At 35.0% G+C, this 23646-nt stretch overlaps 1 protein-coding gene across 1 annotated transcript in view; it reads left to right on the top strand.

Annotated features, from left to right (window-relative positions):
• Positions 1–23646, top strand: part of DYNC2H1 (dynein cytoplasmic 2 heavy chain 1) — a 380708-nt gene that overhangs the window by 16685 nt on the left and 340377 nt on the right. The window contains 12 exon segments of the mRNA XM_043996879.1: positions 610–728; positions 5530–5674; positions 5978–6210; positions 11297–11431; positions 11628–11741; positions 11861–11972; positions 12166–12290; positions 13725–13900; positions 16281–16476; positions 17398–17493; positions 21356–21508; positions 21585–21683. Of these exon segments, the coding sequence (XP_043852814.1) occupies positions 610–728; positions 5530–5674; positions 5978–6210; positions 11297–11431; positions 11628–11741; positions 11861–11972; positions 12166–12290; positions 13725–13900; positions 16281–16476; positions 17398–17493; positions 21356–21508; positions 21585–21683 (1703 nt within the window).

Below are 23646 nucleotides of genomic sequence, written 5' to 3' on the forward strand. Positions count from 1 at the left end.
CACTTAAGAATTTATCAGAAATAGGGGCAGCTAGGTGGCACAGTGGATAGAGCACCGGCCCTGGAGTCAGGAGTACCTGAGTTCAAATCCAGCCTCAGACACTTAACACTTACTAGCTGTGTGACCCTGGGCAAGTCACTTAACCCTCATTGCCCCACCCAAAAAAGAAAAAAAAGAAAGAAAACCATATATGGTACTTCACTGTAAATCTTTTGTTGTTGTTGTTGAGGAAATCAGGGTTAAGTGACTTGCCCAGGGTCACACAGCTAGTAAGTATTAAGTGTCTGAGGCCGGATTTGAAGTCAGGTTCTCCTAACTCCAGGGCCAGTGCTCTATCTACTCTGCCACCTTGTTTCCCTTTCACTGTAAATCTAAGTAGTACTTGCTGGGATTCAAGTTAGACCACCAGTAACAATTTTTCCATGTTGTTAGTTAAAAAGATTGTGAAAACTCCTTTTAAATATATTTTAAAGGTTGTAGTAGTTCTGTATACCTAAAGAGTGGTTTGGTTCCAAAGTTAACCAAAGTCAGGGAATCAACTAGTTCTTTTCTCGTGGTCTTTTTTTCTCTTGATGATTTGTTATTCTTCTTTCTTTTGTCTTTTTTTAGGTATTCTTACACCAAGTGATGAGTTCCAGTTCTGGATAGAGCAAGCACATCGTGGAAGTAAACAGATGAACAAAGAAAGGGCCACTTATTTTAAAGAACTTTTTGAGGCAGTTGCAAGAGTATGTTTACTTGTTAAGTTGTTTTTCAGGTTCCATGCAAACATCTCAGGGTATAATTTATGTAGGAGAAACAAATGAACAGATTTAAGTTGGGTAATCCATGACAATGTGCAAATTAATTAGGAAAATAAACTGACTTCAGACATTTATTAAAGACAAATTAGAATGTAATAGAAAAACATCCACTTTAGTTTTAAAAATCATCACCAGAGTGCTTCAAGGAAAATCCTCAAGTACCCTTGGATATACCAAATACATATTTTATGAGGATACCTTTGAAACTAATTGGATATGTGCTGAAATAATTATTTTAATCAGACTTTTAAAGATGAAGTTTAAATCTACGAACTACTATACAGCATTGTAACTACTATATAGTAACTACTATACTTTTTTAAATTAATTTTTTTTCAATTAACAAGCATTTTTTTCTTTCCCTATAACCCCACCCCTCCCAACTGGAAAAAAACAAAAGCAAAAACAAAAATAAAGTCCTTGTAACAAATATGCATCATCAAGAAAGAAAAATTCCACAATGACCATGTCCAAAAATATATGTCTTATTCTATCTATTTCATCCTTCACCTCTCTGTCAGGGTGTGTCTGACTTTCCTTATCACTGGTGCTCTGGAAATATGGTTGGTTATTGTATTTATCTGAGTTCATAATCTTTTTTTTTTTTTTTTTTTTAGGCAATGGGGGTTAAGTGACTTGCCCATGGTCACACAGCTAGTAAGTGTCGAGTGTCTGAGGCCGGATTTGAACTCAGGTCCTCCTTAATCCAGGGCCGGTGCTTTAATCACTGCGCCACCTAGCTGCCCCCGTTCATAATCTTTTAAAGTTGTTTGTCTTTACAATGTTGGTGTTATATAAATTGTTCTCCTAGTTGTGCTCAATTCATACAAAATTTCCCAGAAATATAATCAAATAATATAGTGCTATAAGAAAGGCTAAAGTAGATACCTATACTTTAAAATAAAATGACATTAGAGAATATTAGACATTCTAATATTAGAATATTAGATTGGATTTGGAGTTGGGGACCTAAGCTTGAACCCTGCCACTGTCCTTTACTGCCTTTGTGACCTTGGGCAACCTCTCTAGACCTCAGTTTTCTTATCTGTAAAATTAAGAGGGATCAGCAGAAGAGAGCCTCTGGGCCAAATCCAGCCTGCCGCTCATTTTTGTATAGCTCATAAGCTAAGAGTGGTTTTGACTTACTTTTTTTAAGTAAAAACTCATTTTTAACAGAAGTTTTATTAAAGTTTTCCTATTAGTAAAAATTATTCTTAACTTGTGAGCCATACAAAAATGGTGCTGGATTTTGCCTGTGGGCCACAGCTTACTAATCCTTGTCCTAGATGGTCCCTAAAGACTTTCCCAGGTCTAAAGTTATGAACTTAAGAGTCTATAAACATTAAACAACTGTTAGATTCTGGAGAGAGTACAACTATCAACGTGCATTAGAAAAAGTTGAATCAAGCAATCAGTAAGAATTTGTCAAGCACCTCTTATGTGCTAGGTACCTAAGTGCTAAGTATACAAAACCCAAATCAAAACATTCTGTGTTCTCAAGAAGCTTAGATCCTAATGAGGCAACAACATGTAGAATATATAAAAAATTAATATAAGGAAGGGAAGGTATTAGTAGTGGGTGGGTATCAGGACAGATTTTATGTACAAGGTGGCACTTGAACAGAGTTTTAAAGAAAACCAGGAATGTCATTATATGGATTACATATAAATATACGACATAAAATATATAATATACCATATAAATTACATGTCCATATAATATATGTATATCCATATACATATATATTGAGGGGGGGGAGAGAGGAGAGAGAGAAACAGAAACAGACAGAGAGAGAAGGCAAACAGGTGGCATAGTGGGTAGAAATCTGATCTGGAGCCAGGAAATCCTGAATTCAGATTTGTCTTTAGACACAATACTTGTATTACCCTGGACAAATCATTCAAGTTCTGTCTACTTCAGTTAGCTCATTTGGGAAATGGGGATAATAATAGCACCTACCTTGTATTATTGTTATTAGGATAAAGTGAGATGATATTTGTAAAATGCTTTACAAAATAGTATTATATAAATGCCAGCCATCATTGTGTTGCTACAACAATTCCTGGTGACATAAACATATTTTTCTCCCATAGGAAAATATAATCATAGTATAAACATATAATGATATAAGTTTTATGTGATGGTAATTAGCAACATTTTTGGAATTGAGCTCTTGTTTTGACATTGCCTGATTTAAATGTTTCTAGGGGGACCAAGAATAATGATTAACATTTATGTGTATCTTTATGGTTTACAAAGTGAGAGAGATAGAATAAGTAGTATGATTGTTATTTTATAGACAAAGAAATTAAGACTCAGAGCATTTAAGGAATTTGCCCATAATCCTTTGGCTAAGGAATGTCAGTCAAGGCTCAGTCCTAGGTTTTCTTATTCTAACTCCATGCTAAAAACAAATAGTTGTTTATCTCACCAAAATGTTGAAAGTAACTCATCAGGTTACTTTGCAAAAGCAAAAAATAAATATCTTAAAGCTCTTTCTACCATAGCACATTGTCAAGAAACGTGAGAAAGAATAATGCATAATACCTGTGGTGTACTCTAATTCTCATTTTACAAGTATTTCCAAAGCAAGAGAACTAATCTTGTGTATCTTGACACTTAATAAACAAACCTTGTCCTGGCTGCTGTATTACCTCATCCCAAATGGTAAAACAAAATGTTTGCTTTGTTTATGACTTGGTTAAATAGAATAAAGTCAATGGTCAGTGCTAGGCTATCAGATAATAGATTAAAAAATGGGAGAGCGAGCTCTGTATTTCAGGCTAGTTAGATTAAATATGGGGCAGCTAGAGAATACAGTGGATGGAGCACTGGGCCTGAAGTCAGGAAGACTCATCTTCCTGAGTTAAAATCTCCCCTTAGACATTTACTAGCTGTATGACTTTGGGCAAGTTACTTTACCTTGCTTGTTTCAGTTTCCTCATCTGTAACTGAGCTGGAGAAGGAAATGGCCAACCGCTCCAGCATCTTTGCCAAGAAAACCCCAAATGGGGTCATGAAGAGTCAGACATGACTGAAGAGCAACTAAACAACTACAGCAAAAGGTTAAAGACACCTTGCAGGGAGAGCTCAGGATGCAACACATTCTCCTTTTCTCAGTAATCTATACTTCTGGGGTCAGAAAATGGCACAGTTCTTAATGAACCTGAGTACTGTGTTGCTCTGACACCAAGCTTGGCAAATGAATTTATTTTTATTACAGGTAGTAAAATATCTGTATGCCTGTGTTTTTCTTGAGATGGAGCCTGTTAGGGGCAGCTGGGTGGCACAGTGGATAGAACACTGACCCTGGATTCAGGAGGACCTGAGTTCAAATCCAGCCTCAGACACTTGTGTGACCCTGGGCAAGTTACTTAACCCCCATTGCCCCGCAAAAAAACAAAAACATATATTATTTTCTTGCTTTTTTCTTAACACCACCTAAATTTACCCTTGTATCCCTTTCCCCATTTCCAAAGAGTCATCCTTCATACCAAAGAATTTTTTTAAGAAAGGAAAAGGAGGAAAGAAAGAAAAATTCAGCAAAACTGTTGGATACATTGAAAAAATTTGATTATATATTCAATGTGAGATGTCTTCTTTTGGGAGGGGGAGGGGGGGCGGGAGGACTATACTTACTCTTAAATTCCTAACATTCACTGTTTGACTGCTTGCCGTTGTTCTCCTTTCCAGCCCTGTAGTTGTGTATGTTGTTTCTTGACTGTTTACTTCACTTTGCATCAGTTCGTGCAAATCTGTCCATACTTGTTTGTGTTCAGTTTATTCCTAGTTTGTTAGAGCACAGTGATATTCCATTATATTCATGTAACCATGATTTGTGTAGCCACTCTCCAATAATCAGCCTCTACTTTGTTTCCTGGTCTTTGCTACCACCAAAAAAAAAAGAAAGAGATGTAGCCTGCTTAATTTTAAAGGGCTTAGCCTCTTAGACAACTATTTGGAGGTATATTCTAGAGTAGCTACCACTATTAGAGTTAGTGAGAATAGTGAAACATAGATTGAGGTTGGAAGTCGTGAAATATCAAAACTTACTTTACTGGGCCTTCAAGTTTTTTTTCTTCTGATTAGAAGTCTTTGACTTGAGCCATGGAATTTTTCTTTTAAGTATGATAATGAAATTTTAATACTACTACTAATAATAACTAGAATTTATGTAGTGCCTGCTAAGCACTTTAAAAAATAATTCATTTGATCCTCATAACAACCCTGGGAGGTAGATGCTATTATTATCATCTTTATTTTACAGATAAGGAAACTGAGGCAAACGGGTTAAGTGACTTGCCCAGGGGCATATAGCTAGTAAATGTCTGAGGATAGATTTGAACTCAGATCTTCCTGAATCTAAATCCAATGGTTTACCCACTGCACCTCCTACTTATTTTATTTTTAAGAAACAGAAATTCTCTCTCATTTGGGTAGATTTACATTTAGCTTTTGAAATATTTTCTTTAACTTTTTCCTTAAAAGCAGTGCATATTTGCACAATAGTAGTATTGATGCCACCCTCATATTACATGAGGAATGATCTATTTGATGTAGTCCTATCTCATGTAATTGATGCTCATTTAATTAAAAGAAATAAAGTTAGGCTTAAATAGGCAGAGAGGGCTTAAAATATTCTCTGTCGAGTTCTTCCTTATATAATTTTGATCACATTCTATATATAATTATGATCATTTTTTTAAAAATGCTCTTTTTTTTTAGGAATTCTATAATTTGGACAGTCTTTCCTTATTGGAAGTTGTAGACTTAGTGGAGACCACTCGAGATGCTGTTGATGACGTATGGAGACAAACGGAGCATGAACATTACCCTGAAGCTCGCATGTTACATCTCTTAGATATAATAGGTACTGTTGAGGAAGACCTAATTAAGTTGTTGCTAGAAATGTATTTTAATTTGTTTTTACTCTAAATTATTTTAATTAAAATGATTCTTACTTGAATTGTTTAAACTTTTAGACATTTATGTATTCTGTTAATTTTAGTTTCTACATAAAAATTTCTGTTAAGCTTTAATGATAATGAAATTTAGGTAGATTTCAATATCTGATACCAAAATGTCCTATTTAAAATTTTTATGGTATAGAATAATGTTTAAGAAAACTATGTAGAATACCTTTTAAGAATAAGATGTTTTATGATGTTTTCAGGTGGTTCTTTTGGAAGGTTTGTTCAGAAAAAGTTGGGAACTCTGAACATCTGGGAAGATCCTTTTCATCTTGTGAAAGATAACCTGAAAGCTGGAATTACTATTTGTGAACAGTGGGTAGTAGCCTGTAATCATCTAACTGGGCAAATGTGGCAGCGTTACGTTCCCCATCCTTGGAAAAATGAGAAATATTTCCCTGAATCTCTTGACAAACTTGGCAAACGTCTTAAGGAGGTATTGGTGTTTGTGAACCTTAATGATGATGAAGTAGAACCATCACAGTTTTTAGTAATTTCTATGTGGATTATAGATGCATGCATGTTTTTATTGACTGTTGAGAATTCTTTGAGTAATCTGTGTGTTTCCCCATCTACTATTTAAAATGCTACATAGATTCAGTTACTTTATTTATTCTGGGAACATTCTAGGTATACATGAAAGTAATTTTTACCATCTACAAATTATTCCTTAATTGTCAGGGCTGCCTAAAATCTGTGTATGGGAAGCAAGCCTCAAGTCTCTTTGCTTTCCATTTTCCATACAGCTGTCAAAATAATTTTCCTTTAAGTGCACATCTGGTCAGGTTACTCCTATATACAATAAACTCCAAAAGCTCATTGTTGTCTCTAGGATAAAAATTATCAACTCTTCTTTTTGGCTTTGAAAGCCCTACACAACTTGGTTCCAACCAGTTTTTCCAGTCTTATTGGACTTTATTCTCCTTTTTTGTATTCTGTGGTTCAGCCAACTTAGCCTTCTCATTATTCCTCATTTATGCCCCTCCATTTATTGTCTTTGGAACTTTTTTAATGGCATCCAGAGCTGAACAAAATACTTCAAGTCATTTTTGAGTAGGGTAAGACCCTCACTTTCTTAATTCTGAAAATTGTACTTCTCTCAATGCAGCCTAAACTTGCATTAGCTTTTTGGTTGCCTTATCATACTCTAGATTTGCAGCCCATTAAAATACTCGGATCGTTTTAGGTGAACTAAATTCCATGCCTTCCCCATATTGTACTTGTGAAGTTGGTATGGAATCCAAGCATAAGACTATTTTTAATCCATATTAAAATGAAATTATTGTATTTATCCCAATTCTTTAACTTATTAAGATCTTTTTCTTCATGATTTGCCATTTAATAGGTTAGCTTTTTGTTATCTGCATATTTAGTAATGCCATCAATACCTTTACGCATGTCCTTGATAAAAGTATTAAACACCCCAGTGCCAAGCATGGATTGCTTGGGCACTTTTACAGGAAACCTCCTTTCAAATGAAAATTACAGTCTTTTGGAAGAGCCTTTAACCAATTTGGAATCCAGTAACTATACTCTTGTCTAGCTGATATCTCTCCATTTTGTCCACAAAAGTAACATGAGAGACTTTTTGAAATATTTTGTTAAATCTAGAAACAGCATAGAATGGTGGATAGTGTGGCTGTTTTGAGGTTGGGAAGATATGAGTTCAAATTCCACAGCCAAAGCTTGTTGGCTCTGTGACTAAGGTCACCTGAGTCAATTAGTTTAGAAGCATTTCTCAAACACTTACCAGATACCAGGCAGTATGCTAGCCTAGGTTCCCTGCTTTCAGGGAACTTCTACTCTTTTAGGGGAGACATACACATATATAAGAATATTCATAATAAATAAAAGAAGGGCACTAGAAGTTGGAGGGGGATCAGGAAAAGCTTCAAGTAAAAGGTGGTCTCGAGCTTGGTTTAAAGAACGTAAGGGATTCTATTAGGCAGAGGTGAGAGAGGAGTGTCCAGTCTGGCAGGTCTGGGGAAAACCAGTGCAAAAGCACAGAGATGGGAGATGGAGAGTCATGTATGAAGAACAGAGAGAAGCCAGTTAGCCATACCATAGAGGGCAGAAAGTTAAGTAACCCTTCTGAACCTCAGTTTCCCTAAAATGGTGATTATAATTGTTGTTGTCAGACTCTATTGAGATAATGTATGTGGAGTACTCTGCAAACCTTAAAGTATTATGTGACCATTTTTATTATTCCTATCATCCTCTATCTCTGTATATCCAATTTTTTTTTGAGACTGCAGTGTTTCATGTCTTTTTGTTTTTTAGTCATTTCAATTGTATCTGACTTTTAGTGACCCCTTTTGGGGGTATTCCTGGCAAAAACACTGGAGTAGTTTGCTATTTCCTTCTCCAGCTCATTTTACAGGTGAGGAACTGAGGCATACAGGGTTAAGTGACATGCCTAGGGTCATATAGCTAGTAAGTGTCTGAGAACAGATTTGAAGATGAATCTTCCTGACTTTAGGCCCAGTGCTCTAACCAATGTGCCACCTAGCTGCTTATTTTTTTAAAAAAATAATAAACATTTTTATTTATAATTTTGAGTTCCACATTTTATCCCTCCTTCCCTCCCTGAAGCAGTAAGCAATCAGATATGGGTTATACATGTACAGTTATGTAAAACATTACCATATTAGTCATTTTGTACAAGAAAGCTTGAATAAAAGAAGAACAATGAAAGAAAGTAAAAAATAGCTTGTTTCAGTCTGTGTTCAATCAATATCAGTTCTTTCTTTGGAGGTGGATAATATATTTCATCAATAGTCCTTTGGGATTGTCTTGGGTCATTGTATTGCTGAGAATGGTTAAGTCATTCAGTTCTTCATCAAACAATATTGCTGGCTCTGTGCACAATGTTCTCTTGGTTCTGCTTACTTCCCTATACATCAATTCATACAAATCTTTCCAGGCCTTTCTTAAATCATCCTGCTTGTCATTTATTATAGCACTATGATATTCCATCATCACATACCACAGTTTGTTTAACCATCTCCCAATTGATGGGCATTCCTTTGATTTCCAATTCTTAACCACCACAAAAAGAGTTCTAATTGCTTATTTAGAAGGAACATTCACCTTTATCTAGGACCAGCAGGTTTCCCCTCTTATGCTCCATAAATGAATTCTTGGTTAACTTTGCTCTTGCAGTAGGATCAGGTCCTGTATAAGAACCAAGTGCATAGTCTTTTCCCTTTTTCAAGGAGATAGAAGCATCAGAAATTTAAGAGATCTAGTGCCTGGGGCTCTCAGACTACTCAGTCTTGAGTGAGTCTCCAACTTGCAGTTGGATTTTCCCATGAGGCAAATCTCAGAATTGGTGCTATTCTGGAGATCTCCTTTCTCTGATTGAAGGTTAGATTCCAAGGTCATGCTATCTAGGTAATTCAGATTCTCCCTATCTTCTGCAAGAAGGTCAGGGTTCTAAAAGCACTGTCCTTGAATTTCCCTCGGGCTCCATGTAGACATAGGTCTCCTATGGTCCTTTGCTTCTGATGCAAGTCACTATTACTGCTTCTGGTTGGAGTAACAAGAGAGGAGAAAACAAAAAACAAACATCATCATCGTCAACACCAACAACAAATCTTGCCTCTACCTAAAGGATAAGGTGAAGAGCAAATACTAAAGAGCTGAGTTCCCCTAGCCAGGGACCTTTTTGCTTTTTATATGCGATAAATCATTTGACTGACATTTAACTAATCACTAGATGTCCCTGGTATCCCCTCACTAGGTCGATTGAAGATTTTTTATATGAATGATATTAATTATGGCCCATTCAAATGTTTTAAATTTTTAAAATTTTTTTTAGTGAGGTAATTGGGGTTAAGTGACTTGCCCAGGGTCACACAGCTAGTAAGTGTTAAGTGTCTGAGGCTGGATTTGAACTCAGGTCCTCCTGACTCCAGGGCTGGTGCTCTATCCACTGCACCACCTAGCTGCCCCTGGCTATGACTTTTAAGAAAGCAACATATTGTAAACAAGGAATAAGAAGGAGAAGTTATGTAAAGGTTGTTAATAAAGAAATTGTATACTCGAAAGAGAAAATAAACTGATTTTGATGAATGTTAGGTATTCTATATGTAATTTTTATGTAAAGAAAACCCAAGGAAGTTTCCAGGCATATTGGGTGAAGCCCAACATGAACTTATGAGATATATACAAAAGTCATTCCAGCTGGGTAGATGTGGATGTTGTAATATGCTAATTGAAAGGAATACATGCATCGATCTGTTAGAATGCTGGAGTAAAATTGTTACAATTATATTTATAGCCATTTCCCTGATCTAATAAATAGTTTAATAATCCTGACAAAAGAAAATGAGCGCAGTTTGGCCTGACAAGTGATGAAACGATGGTGATCACCTCTGCTTTTCTAGAGTTCCCTAATCATGTTTCTACTAATACATTCCATAATTTTCTAGGAATCAAAGCCCAGGTCACTGGTCTACAGTTTTCAAATTACATCACCTAAAGTTTTTTTTTTTTTAAATTGTCACAAATTTGGCTCTTCTCCAGATCTGTGGTACATCTGCCATTTTCTATCCCCTTTTAGTGATCACGGACAGTAAGTAGACCAGCATTTACATTTGCCAGTTATTTGTGTAACCTGTGATATAATTCTTGTGGGTCTGGTGATTTGAAGACATCAAGGACAGCCAGGTTTTCTTTTCCTTATTTGTCATATCTAGTTGTAAAAAGTGCTGAATTAGAGGATTGGGTTTGAATCCATCCTTCACCATTTATTGAGTCCATCCAACTTTATTTCTTGGATCCTTAGTCTTAGTGTGAAAATGAATATAATACCTATACTACTGATCTCATAGAGTTGTTATAAGAAATGACTTTGTAATTAAAACATGATATAAATGAACTATTTTTTGGTGGTACCAGGAAAAACTTCATGGGAGAGGTAGCATTTGAACTGCTGAAAAATGGGTAGGATTGGGGGCAGCTAGGTGGTGCAGTGGATAAAGCACCGGCCCTGGATTCAGGAGGACCTGAGTTCAAATCCGGCCTCAGACACTTGACACTTACTAGCTGTGTGACCCTGGGCAAGTCACTTAATCCTCATTGCCCTGCAATAAAATAAAATAAAATAAAATGGGTAGGATTTATACAATAGAGGGGCGGCTAGGTGGTGCAGTGGATAAAGCACTGGCCCTAGATTCAGGAGTACCTGAGTTCAAATCCGGCCTCAGACACTTGACATTTACTAGCTGTATGATCCTGGGCAAGTCACTTAACCCCCATTGCCCTGCAAAAAAAGAAAAAAAGGATTTATACAATAGAGAAAGGAGGAGGAGAAGAAGGAAGACAATTTAGGTGCAGGGTAGATTTCAGGCAGTGGAAAAGAGCGTGGAGTGGCCCCAGAAACAGGAATTTGGCTACAATATAGACTATATCTAGGAGAATAATGGAAGGTTCATGCCACTGGTTAAATCATTCATTAAAGTAAAAAAAAAAACAACAAAAAACAACTGAAGCATTTTTTGATGTTTGCTTTGTTTCAGGTCCTAGCAATCAGGACAATTCATGAAAAACTTATCTATTTTTTACCTGCTAGTGAAGAGAAAATCATATGCCTTACTAGGGTATTTGAACCTTTTACTGGTCTGAATCCTTTGCAATATAACCCCTACACAGAGGTATGTATATGTGTGTGTGTGTGTGTGTGTGTGTGTGTTTGTATATATATATATATATATATATATATATATATTTGTGTGTTTGTGTTTACATACATATATATATGTACACATTTTAATTCACTTTTTCTTTTGTTTTTGTTATGGTGAATCATTTTGTACTATAATCTAACAAATTTATTTATTGGCTTTTTAGCCCTTGTGGAAAGCTGCAGTCTCACAATATGAGAAAATTATTGGACCAGCAGAACAAAAGATAGCAGGCAAATTAAAAAATTATATCTCAGAAATCCAAGACAGTCCACAACAGGTATGCTTCCTTACTTTTTCTTATAGGATTTTTGTTTCACTATTTTCAGAAATGTTAATTTATGTCATTTAAATAATCATAAGTAGGTTTTATCAAATGATTTCTTTTTTTAATTTTAGCTTCTCCAAGCATTTTTGAAATATAAAGAGCTGGTAAAACGTCCAACTATAAGCAAAGAATTGATTTTGGAAAGAGAAACTTTATTGGCAAGACTTATGGACTCAGTCAAAGGTGAAAACTTAAAACAGATGATTTTTGTGTAGTTAATGTTTCCATTTCAAAGGATTTTTGCATATTTCTACCTTTTTTTTGCCTTACTGGTTGCATTTGAGAAGAACAGTACACATTAACATTTAAATGCCTATGATTAACATTATTTTGAATTATGGTCCATTATGAAATGATCATATTGCTTTATTTTCAGATTTTCGTACAGACTTTGATAATCGATGTCATGGCATTCCTGGGGAAGTAACTGGGCCATTATCAGGCAAAAATCTTTCAGAAGTTGTCAATAACATAGTTTGGGTCCGTCAGCTGGAGTTAAAGGTATTAATTTTAATATGTTTTGAGGCATTTTTACTAACATTTAAGAATGTAGAATAAGCATTAGAATTGCAGTTTAAATGCAATAAAATTGGTTTAGCCACATAACTAGTCATTTTCCTTTTTAAAATTCTTCCAATGTGGGGCAGCTAGATGGCGCAGTGGATATAGCACCGGCCCTGGAGTCAGGAGGACCTGAGTTCAAATTCGGCCTCAGACACTTGACACTTACTAGCTGTGTGACCCTGGGCAAGTCACTTAACCACAATTGCCTCACACACAAAAGAAACCAAAAAACAAAAAATTCTTCCAGAGTTTGAAAGAGGGATTGTTTAAATTCAGAAATTTGAGATTGTGGAGAAAGACTTGTTGTAAGAGCTTTGATTTTTCCTATCTAGAAGAAATAGCCATATAGGCTAAGGGCATTTTTTTGTTTGTTTGTTTTGTTTTGTTTTTGGCGGGGCAATGAGGATTAAGTGACTTGTCCAGAGTCACACAGCTAGTAAGTGTCTGAGGCCAGATTTGAACTTAGGTCCTCCTGAATCCAGGGCCGGTGCTTTATCCACTGAGCCACCTAGCTGCCCTGTGACATCTTTTTATACTTAATACTTATAATATACTTATACTAAATGAAAATAAGCTTTTTTTTTAAATTTCCTTTTTAGCAGCAAGGGCAAAATTAATGTCATTCAAACATAAGTTTCATGTTAGATTGAAAGTTAAAAATGGAAGGGTAAAATGTAATTGGTAATTACTTAGGGTATTAGAAACACTGCCATTTTTAAAGATCTCTGATTACTTCTAGACTGATCTAAGAACATTGAGGACTGTCAGTATGTGGTATATTGTGTTGCATATGGTCCACATTCAGTATATATTAATTGATTGTGAAAGTCTCAGATTATGAGTAAGAGCAAAGGGTTCTAAAAAGGCCAGATAGGCATAATTATTGTGGTTTTTCTTTTCTGGGGTTATATACAAGTAGTCTGATTCTGCCCCTGTAGTTCTGCCGAATGTGGCAGTACTCTTTGCAAGAAAGTCACTGAGGAGAGAACTTCCCTTCTGTTCTTCTCCCTGATTTTACCAGAGTTCTACATGCCGAGAGGCTAAAGTTCTTAATGCATAATTGGAATGGAAGATAGACTAATATTGGTGGCATGCCATGGAAATGAATGAGGACACATACATATTTGAATCTGACCTTACCCTGACCTTGGCTCTGATCTTGAAATTAAGAAATACTAACTCTTTAGCGTACAATTTAGGGGCTTGATATTTTTCTACTTTTATGCAATCCTTCAGGGAACTTTCCTTTATATTTGTATGAGAAACCAGTCTTTGATTCACAGGTCAGATAAGAGAATTGGGCTCATGATTATTTAGAATTTTCTTAGAAATCAAATTCATTTTTTAATTCTTATAAATTTTACTTTTAAGGTGGATGATACAATCAAGATTGCAGAAGCTCTTTTATTTGACTTGTCAGGTTTTCGTTCTTTTCATCGAAGTGCTGATGATCTCTTAGAGCAGTTTAAATTATATGAGCAAGAACAATTTGATGACTGGTCAAGGGACATTCAGTCGGGTTTATCAGATTCCAGATCAGGCTTATGGTAAGTAGAAATATTTGAAATCACAAAAGGTATTTTGTAGATTGAGTTCTTATGCAATTAATATTAGATCCATTAAAAACAACTTAAGCTGTTACATGCAGTAATAAAGGATTTATCTGGACAGTGCATTTTTCCACAGAGAGATACAGCTGGTATTAGGAAAGACTTGGGTTTTTTTCAGGTTCTCTTGCAATGATTTTAGAGACATGTAGAATAATAGTTATTCCATCTGTATCACTGTCCAACTCAGTGCAAAGGGAACAACCTTAAGTGAAGAGGAAGGAAAAAAGTTTAAAAACTGTATCCTCTTAATACATTGAAACTTAGACTGTGGGAAGATGAAGGGCCAGAGAGTGCTTGGGAGAATTACTGTAGTGGTGTATTATTCACTTGCTTTCTGCCTCTTTTCCTTGGGCCTCAGCCTTAAATGAAGATGTATAGCCTTGAGGATGTGAGCTTTTCCATTAGATTGTGAGCTCTTAGAAAGCAGGGCCTTTGTTTCCTTTTGTTTTTACTTTCTTTGTAACCTCAGTGCTTAGCCCTGTGCCCAACTTGTAGTGGGTGCTTAATAAATGCTATCTGACTAATGAAGAATATGAGGATAGAGGACCTTCTCCATTTGTTTCAGGGCAAACAGACTTCCTGTTAGTATTGGCACTGACAAACAGTTTTGTTGTTTATTAACAATCTGTCCTCACTTTAGTGTAAAAAATGTTTTTGATGATCTTCTTAAGGATTTTTTTTAGCATGTATTTGCTCTATTTTTTGATTGTATTAAGTAAATGAAAGCGAGGCCATGTTGCATAATAGAGCTAACTTCAGAGATAGGAAGACTTAGCTTTCAGTCCCTCCTCTGGGGGACCCTGGTGAAGTCACTTAACCTCTCAGTACCCAAGTCTACATCTGTGACTAAATTGCAGATCAGGTGGTGTACTGTATCATTAGAACCTCTTTCCATCGTTGAAATCGTGGCTATGGTCCAAAATAAAATAAACTAAAAACATATACTCCTTGCATTTTTTTGGTAGCAGCTTATCATCTTGTTTATAACTTAAGAATAGGAAATGAGGAGGAAATAGAAGGCTTGATTCATAATTATGCCTGTGACTTTATTTGTATAACTGACACATGGAGGACAATCTTTTGTATGGAATATAGGACTAGAAGTTTATGGAGGATGTATCAGAGTACTTGAGAGGATATGGCTGAAGGCTCTAATCTATTCATGGGTCAAATTTAACCAATATAATCAATAAGTATTTTTTAAGTGAATGAGTGTAAAAGCACTTATTAAGTGCTTTCTATCTTCTAAGCATTGTACATAGCACTGGGAATACAAATAGAATAAGATTCCTGCACTCATGGATCTCACACGCCAATTAGGAGAGACAATTCAGACATGAGAAATCATCTCCTGGGTAGATGGCAAGGCCTGGGGTACTCTGGGTGCATCAGCAGGTCAGATGGTATGCTCAAGGGTCTGGAGGGTGCCTACAATATGCTAGGAATTGTGCTAGGTTCTGGGGGTTTAAAGATAAAAATGGAAAGACCCCTGCTCTCAAGGAATTTACATTTTATCAGAATACACATATAAGTATATATAAAATAGATAGGAAAAAATTATATGTTAACTTTGCAGTGAGGTTCTAGCAGCTGGAAATATGAGGGAAGTTCTCCTGTAGGAGATGGTGCTTAAACTGAGCTTCAAAGGTTGTTAGGGGATTTAAATGGAGGGACTGTATTCTAGGCATGAAAGATGGACGACCTGAGCAAAAAGCAAGACTGTCAATGGAATGTGTACTATGTGAAGAATAGCATCTTGGCTAAACTGTGTAGTATATGTCTGTAAGAGTCAGAAGATGAGGAAGACTGAGGTTGTGAACTTATGTGCCTGGAAGGATGGTGGCCTGCTTAATAGAAACAGATGAATGGAGAAGGATAGGCTTTGGGGAAAGATAATCAATAATCAAAGTAATTAAAGGAAAAGGCATCCAAGTAAATTGAAATCTATAGATTTTTTTTTTTTGAGTCACACAGCTAGTAAGTGTTAAGTGTCTGAGGTCGGATTTGCACTCAGGTACTCCTGAATCCAGGGCCGGTGCTCTATCCACTGCACCACCTAGCTGCCCGAAATCTATAGATTTTAAAAAGAAGAGACTGAAAATTTTCTTTTTAGAAATATGTGATACTGATCTTTTAAAATTCTTGGTTAATGGTTAATGAAATGATATTTGAGGAATTTGCAGAACTGAAGTAAAGCCAATGAAATATTTTAAAATCTGCACTTTGTTTCTCAAATCATAATTGTTTGTCTACTAGGAACATGTCAAATAGAAGACTGAAAATGTGAAAACTTAAATTATTCATCTTTTAATTTTAGCATTGAGGCTAATAGTCGTGTTATGGAATTGGATCCTAATGATGGAGCACTAAAAGTACACTATTCAGATCGGTTGGTGATTCTTTTGAGAGAAGTACGTCAGCTCTCTGCATTTGGCTTTGTTATTCCTGCTAAAATACAGCAAGTTGCAAATATTGCACAAAAATTCTGCAAGCAAGCAATTATTCTGAAACAAGTAAGAAATATTTTAAAAATATGCAATTAGTATGATTTTTCTATATGAATTTTATGTTATCTCAGTCTTGTGAATTTTTATACTTTGTATTTTTTAGGTTAATTATTGACCAGAACCAATAAGTCTTTGGTGAGACATATTAATTTTAAATTTGGAAAAACAAATTTCATGTACCTAATATGGGTCCTACAAAACATCCTTGAACCTTTCTTTTGTCTCTATAACATTCTACTTTGTATTATTATTCAACTTTGTAGTTCTATTAAATAATAATTAAAAATAACATAATAATAACAGATAACATTTACATAGCATATAAGGCTTGCAAAGTGTTTTTACAAATATTTCATCTAATGCTCACACCAACCCTGGGAAGTAGGTGCTATTATTATCCCCATGTTATAGGGAAGGAAACTGAAGCACATAGAAGTTAAATGAGTTTGCCAGGGATGCATGGCTGGTAGGTTTTATTGCTGTTATTTATTCTTTACATCATAGTCATGTATGCATTGAAGCAGCCATTCTAATTTTGGGGTAAATGCCAATGTGAAATTTGGAAAAGGTAATTTGCTTTCATATAGAAACTCACTGCCATATTCAAGAATGTGATTGTTTTTTTTACATTGAATAAAAATCTGTGTTTAAAAGCATTAAAAAACCTTTTAGGTGAAAGTAGTTATTGTAAACAAAAATATGTAAGACTGAAAAATGCACATGATTTCATTGTATGTTTTTGATGTGATATTTGAGGAAAAGAATTTGTTTTTTACATAATAGCTGTTACAGTAGAATATTTTTCTTGAAAGCTAAGTTGTAGATGAAAGTATCTGCTTGAATATTAATTGGGTAGCAGTTAAGTATTTGTACAACAAATACCAAAATGTTAATCATTCATTTTGCTGACCTTTTGTTATTTTGTAGGTGGCACATTTTTACAATTCTATTGATCAGCAAATGATTCAAAGCCAGAGACCAATGATGTTACAGTCTGCTTTAGCATTTGAACAAATAATTAAGGTAAAAGGACTTTTTACATTATAATTATGTTTTAAAATGTGCTGTTCACATACTGCTTGTTAGCTGTTTTCAATATATCTTTGCTTTTTTAACACGTTCAGTATATGAGATGATTTCAGATCTGTTCTTTATTCATTCCTTCACACTGAGCATCTTGCCATGTTTTTAAAGAGTAGTTCATGACAACCTACTGTAAGCTCATTTTTCTTCACCTTGCATATCATTGCCTTTCTGTGTATCCTCTCCACTTGAAATCTCAGAGAAATAACTTTTTTTCCTTCACTGCTAAAACACTCACTTGTCCTCTTGACATAATTCCTTTCAGTCTCCTAAGGGGATCCTTCTTCCACAACTCTCTGCAGCTCAATTCTCCCTTGTGTTCTTCCTTTCCACCTTAGGACACTCTTCAGGAAAATGAAACAGCCACCCCTTTGAGCTACCAGCTTTTCTCTTTCCTCTGGTTTGTATCTAAATAAGCACTATGACTTTTGGAAGTATTCAGAAACTTCCCTTCAGATATTCTAAAAGCCTCCGTTGCTATCTAAATTTTTCCTTCAGCACCGTTGTTCAGGATGAACTATTCTTTATCTTTTATGTTTAATTCCTGGAGTTGAAACAGTTTTGTGTGTTACTAAAATTACAACATTCATTTTCATTTCTTTGGCTCTTAATGCCCCACCACCCCCACCCCCAGTCTGGCTCTGGCCTACTTTTTCAGGCTTATTACATCTTTCCCTTTCACACTTTATGGATAATCCACATTGACTGATTTGTTTTTCTTCCTCTGTGACATGCCATCTACCTTCTCTGTGCTATTATACCATCAGCTCCATCCTTGAAATGTGCTCCCCACCTTACCTCCACTTCTTAGAAACTCTGCCTTCCTTCACAGCTCAGCTCAAGTACTGTCTCCTATACAGAGCCTTTTCCAATCCAATTTTGTGTCATAGAACCTTCTGGCAGTCCTGTGAAGCTTATGGACCCCTACTCAGAATAATGTTTTTAAATAATTGAAGAAAATGCCAAATTTCAGTTAATGGTTAGTGAAAATAAAGATGTAATTTTTTTCCCATTCAAGTTTATAGACTCTGAAATTTATCCATGGATCCCATGGGAATCCTTGCTCTAATTGCTGGTTCCTCTCCCTGCCCCCACATGATTTTGTACATATTTTATATATGCTTTATATGTGTACATGTATATGTACATACATACATATATAGATGTGTATATATATATATACATATGTGTATGTATATTTATTTATATACACATACACATACAAAACTATTTCTCCCCCAAAATGTAAGTGTATTAAGCATAGAGACTTTCATTTTTGACTATATTCTTAGTGCCAAACAGTACTGAGCACATAGTATGTGCTTAACAAATATTTGTTGAATTTTTTTTTTTTTGTGCTCAGGGCAGTGAGGGTTAAGTGACTTGCCCAGGTCACACACCTAGTAAGTGTCAAATGTTTGAGGCTGGATTTGAACTCAGGTCCTCCTGAATCCAATGCCAGTGCTTTATCCACTGTGCCACCTAGCTGTCCCCTGTCGAATGTTTTGAATGAATAATACAAAGGTAGATATATTTGTGCTTTGGAAGTTTAATGTCCTTTTCCCTCTGAATTAATCTATATTTGGGTATCCTGGGTGTAACATATGTCCTCTGAAAATCTAAAATTGTGTTATAGTTTACATATATAAATTCACTTCTATTCAACAAATGATAGACAAGTTTTTCATGTAAAAATTCAATTCTAGTCAATTAAACAAATTTTTGTCGTCTCTACTATGTGTAAGGCCAGCTGTTCTGATGCTCCAGAAATGAGGACAAACTTTGCTTGTCCAGTTTTTATTGAACCTTGAAGGCCCACTCAAGTGTTACTTCTGTGAAGCTTTGCTTGCTTTCCCCTAGCTATGAATCATCTTTCTCATCTAACTTCATTCTAGATTATATTCCTCTTATTTACTTATTCTTGTTTGGGTTTTATTTACCAAAGTTCATATCTTATAATTCTAACTAAATAAGATGATCTTTGACTTTAGGGCCATGCTTTGTATTTTCTTTTTTCTTTTTCTCATTTTGATGCCAGAGTAATGTTTGAATGAATGGATAGTTTACCTGTGCCCTGTCCTGGCCACTTTCTTGGGATTAGCTTGTGCACCAACAGAAAGTGAATGAGAGGGTTCTTGTTTAATATAGGAATTGCTTTTTAGTTTTAGGGTTTCATTGTCTCTAATGTCTCATATTTACTGTTCTAACTGATTACTTGATTTGATCTATTGCTTTTTCTTGCCCTATAGTATCTAAGTGTTCCATGATTCTTGCCTTCATTGCATTGATTTGCCTTGACCTGTAACTTCCACATATGTCTGGAATTAGACATTAAGTCAGCTGTTAGACCCACTGTTCCAATCTTCATCTCTGGCTCATGTATTTCTGAGGGAAATATTGAATCTTTGACTTGTTTATATGCCTTATGGCTGGTTCTGTTGCTTCTCTAAAATTATTTTCTCTTGATATGAGGGAAAGCTCACAATCTTAAAATTCAATTAACAAACATTTGTTCAGCATATATTATGTACACAGAATGTTGCTAAGTGCTTGGGATATACAAAATGCAAAGAGTATTCCTTATCCCATGGAGTTTATTTTCTGTCAGGGTGATATAACATGAAAATAAGCTACACAAATGAGCACATGGCAAGTACATAAGTAGGTCACAAAATATCATGCAGAGTTGAAAGAAGAGAAAGATTTTATGAAAGAGGTAGTATTTAAGTTAGGTATAAGGTTGGATAAAAACTAGATGAAAACTAACCTTAAAATAATGGTCAGAGGAGGGCATATACTTCCAAATGAGATGGAATGGAATGGGATAAATATCATAATTAGAGGACTTAACAGTAACATGGAGAAAACCTTGTTTTTTGACCTCCTATGCTTTGCAGAGACAAGTGTATTCCACCTAAGGCAGTTTCTAGACTTCTTTTACCTCCTCATTGTGGTTGGTGGTTGTTTTACATTGGATAAACTTTCTTGGGAAATGTAAACGTTTGTGTAGGTAGGTATCTGTTCTTCCAATTTTTCAGTATCAGCAGTTTGTTTAAAAATATTGAAGGTTGAAGTTATCTAAATCTGACACCATATTTTAAAATTTTATTTCTCTTGGCTTGCTTTTAACCAGTTAATGATCTGACTACACAGTTATATAATTCAGAAAGGACACCTTCATTGATAATCAGTCAATTGACAAACATAAATTTATGTTTGTTAGAATATAGTATTTCATTTTTTGTCATGCCTTCTTTTTATCATTCTGCCAAGATCAATGAAGAAGCTGAAGGGGGCTATATAGAACTAAGGGCCAATTTGTAATTTTCCTTTATTTCAAGACTTGCTTAGAGTTCATCACCGCATGGCCAGCCTTTTGGTAAAGGATCCTTGTTGCTCTTAGCTAGCTTGTCCTGTAGCAGATGTAATCTGTTCCCTGCAAATATTGGAAGCCTTTCTAGTGTGATACAATTACCTTCTAGAGATTAAGTAACATGATCTATTCATACACTTAGAAAACTATAGAGTCAGAAATTGAGTTCTGTCTGCCTCCAAGTCCAAAACTCTATCCACAATGTTATGTAGACTTCCCTGAGAAGACAAAGACCTGGTTATCTTTTACAAAAGGGCAATAGAGACATGTATCTCCTTATTCCTTTATTATTTAACTTGGATATACTGAGTTTTCAGACCACACAGACATGTGGTAGGTATGAATAACATTAGGATTCACACTATTTTGAGCCCTTTGAGAGAAAGGTACTGTTTAAGTTGTAAATGAGTATCATCTATGTTTACTTAGAATTCAAAACCTGGTGCTGGAGAAAAGTCACAGATCACCTGGGATAATCCTAAAGAATTAGAAGGCTACATTCAAAAACTACAAAGTGCTGCTGAACGACTTGCTACAGAAAACAGGAAACTAAGAAAGTGGCATGCCACATTTTGTGAAAAGGTATATTTTATTTAGAAAATTGAGGAGGATGTGTATAGCATGCCTATTCTATTAACCACCCTCTGCTTTTTAACAGGTCATAGTGCTCATGAACACTGACCTGCTTCGACAACAACAGCGCTGGAAAGATGGGCTTCAGGAACTCAGAACTGGTTTAGCTACTGTAGAAGCACAGGTATGATTATTTATAATTTTACAGCTGGTTGTGAAATCTGAAATTTTCAAACTATTAATGAATTAAATGGAGAGTATTATAAAAGTAAATTTTAAGTCTTTTGTGAACTTCTATAATCAGGGATTCCTTTCATGTTTGGACACCAAAGTCCCTTTCAACTTTCAGATTCTTTGAACTTGTAATATGAAAATATTTGGGATTCTTTGGCAGAAATTTATGTAGATTTAAAATAAAATAAATGCCATATTTATATTTCAGAAGTATGAAAATATTTTTCATTGATGTTTTGAAATATTTAGAAACATTTCTAGCCATTTTAAATAAATTTACTAGAGCCAAATCTTAGCTCTTATCCTTTGTTTTTTGCTCTCAGTATACTGATGTTGAGGCAAACAACTTCCATTTAATAGTTGTTAATTAATTTTTAGGTGGTGGAGATGTTTTCCCCCATGTTCTGGCAGCATTTTGAGATAGTGTTATGACGATGATGATGACAATAATTATTATCTAATAATAGCTATTATATAGCACTTTAAAGTTTGCAAAGAACTTTATGTGCACAGCATTATCTCTCTGATCCTCACAACTCTGTTTTAGTATTATTATCACCAGTTTATAGATGTAGTAACTGGGACTGAGAAGGAAGAAGTATCTGAGGTAGGATTTGAACTCGTGTTCCTGCCTCTAAGTCCAATGTTTTATCGTTAGCTTCTTTACTTCCAATACTTAAAACTCTTTTATCTAGTCTTTTTAAGATTTGTGACCTTCTGTTGATATATGACTTTATTGGAGTAATTGAACTGTCTAGTATCGACATTTTTACTCTATGAAACCAGATGACTCAACAGGTCTTGGAGAGGCAAATAAAGAAGACCATTTCATGATTCACCCAAAGGGACAAGAAACATCATTTCATGCAACAGTTTGTTATCTCACCTTTTGGTGCTTATGATAAACATAAGCAGAGATACCAGCATTTTAGCTTTTGTCTCAATGTTTATCTTTCATACTACTGTTGAACCTAATGATGATTAAGAAGTCGAATAATTCTAGGATGGACTTGAAAAGATCTTCAAAATCAAACCAAAACATAAATGCTTACACTTGATATCTTCATTTAGAAGGTGGATATAAAAGAGAACAGTAGAAAATATATCAGAAAATGTGGTGAGATATTAAGAAATAAAAGAGCCCAAAGCTTTTAGACTACACAAATTCTCTTGCCTGTCCAGGATGAATTTTTTTTGGTGAGGTTCTCTATTTGTTTTAGTGATACAGGGCAGTGGTTCTCAAACTTTTTGGTCTCAGGATGCTTTTATACTGTTAATTATTGAGGACTCTGCTAAGAGTTTCTGTTTATATGGGTTATATTTATCAATATTTACTATATTGTAAATGAAAACATCCTAATTTTATATATTTATATTGCTTCTGTCCACTCATGGCCAATTATTTAAATCTGACCTAATTTGTATAAAAAGTGTTATAATTATGTTTATATAGTACCTGGGCTTGTCTTGGCAGGTATACTCCCAGGTATATTTTATTGTCTATGATTATTTTATATGGAGTATCTCTTGCTTTCTGTTCTTGCAGGGTTTTGTTGGTGATATATAGAAATGCTGATGATTTATGTGGGTTTATTTTATATCCTGCTACTTTGCTAAAATTATTAATTATTGCAACTAACTTTTAGTAGTATTGTCTTCTAAGGAGAACAGTAAGTAAATAAAAATGGAGTATATCTGCTGATATTCCTATAATGTTCTCATCATCTGTGACATTGGAAGAGCCACATTTGGACTTTTAACTCAGTCTCCAGTGTGTCTCATGAGGAAGTACAAATAACATTTAAGAAAATGAAGTTGGGAAAACCAGCTATACTAGCTCAAATATTTCTGAAAATTTTTTTTTCTGTAAGCAACACAATTTTGAAAACATTAAGGAATCCATTTTCAAGATA

The sequence above is a fragment of the Dromiciops gliroides genome, chromosome 3, assembly GCF_019393635.1.
Source record: "Dromiciops gliroides isolate mDroGli1 chromosome 3, mDroGli1.pri, whole genome shotgun sequence".
NCBI lineage: Eukaryota > Metazoa > Chordata > Mammalia > Microbiotheria > Microbiotheriidae > Dromiciops > Dromiciops gliroides.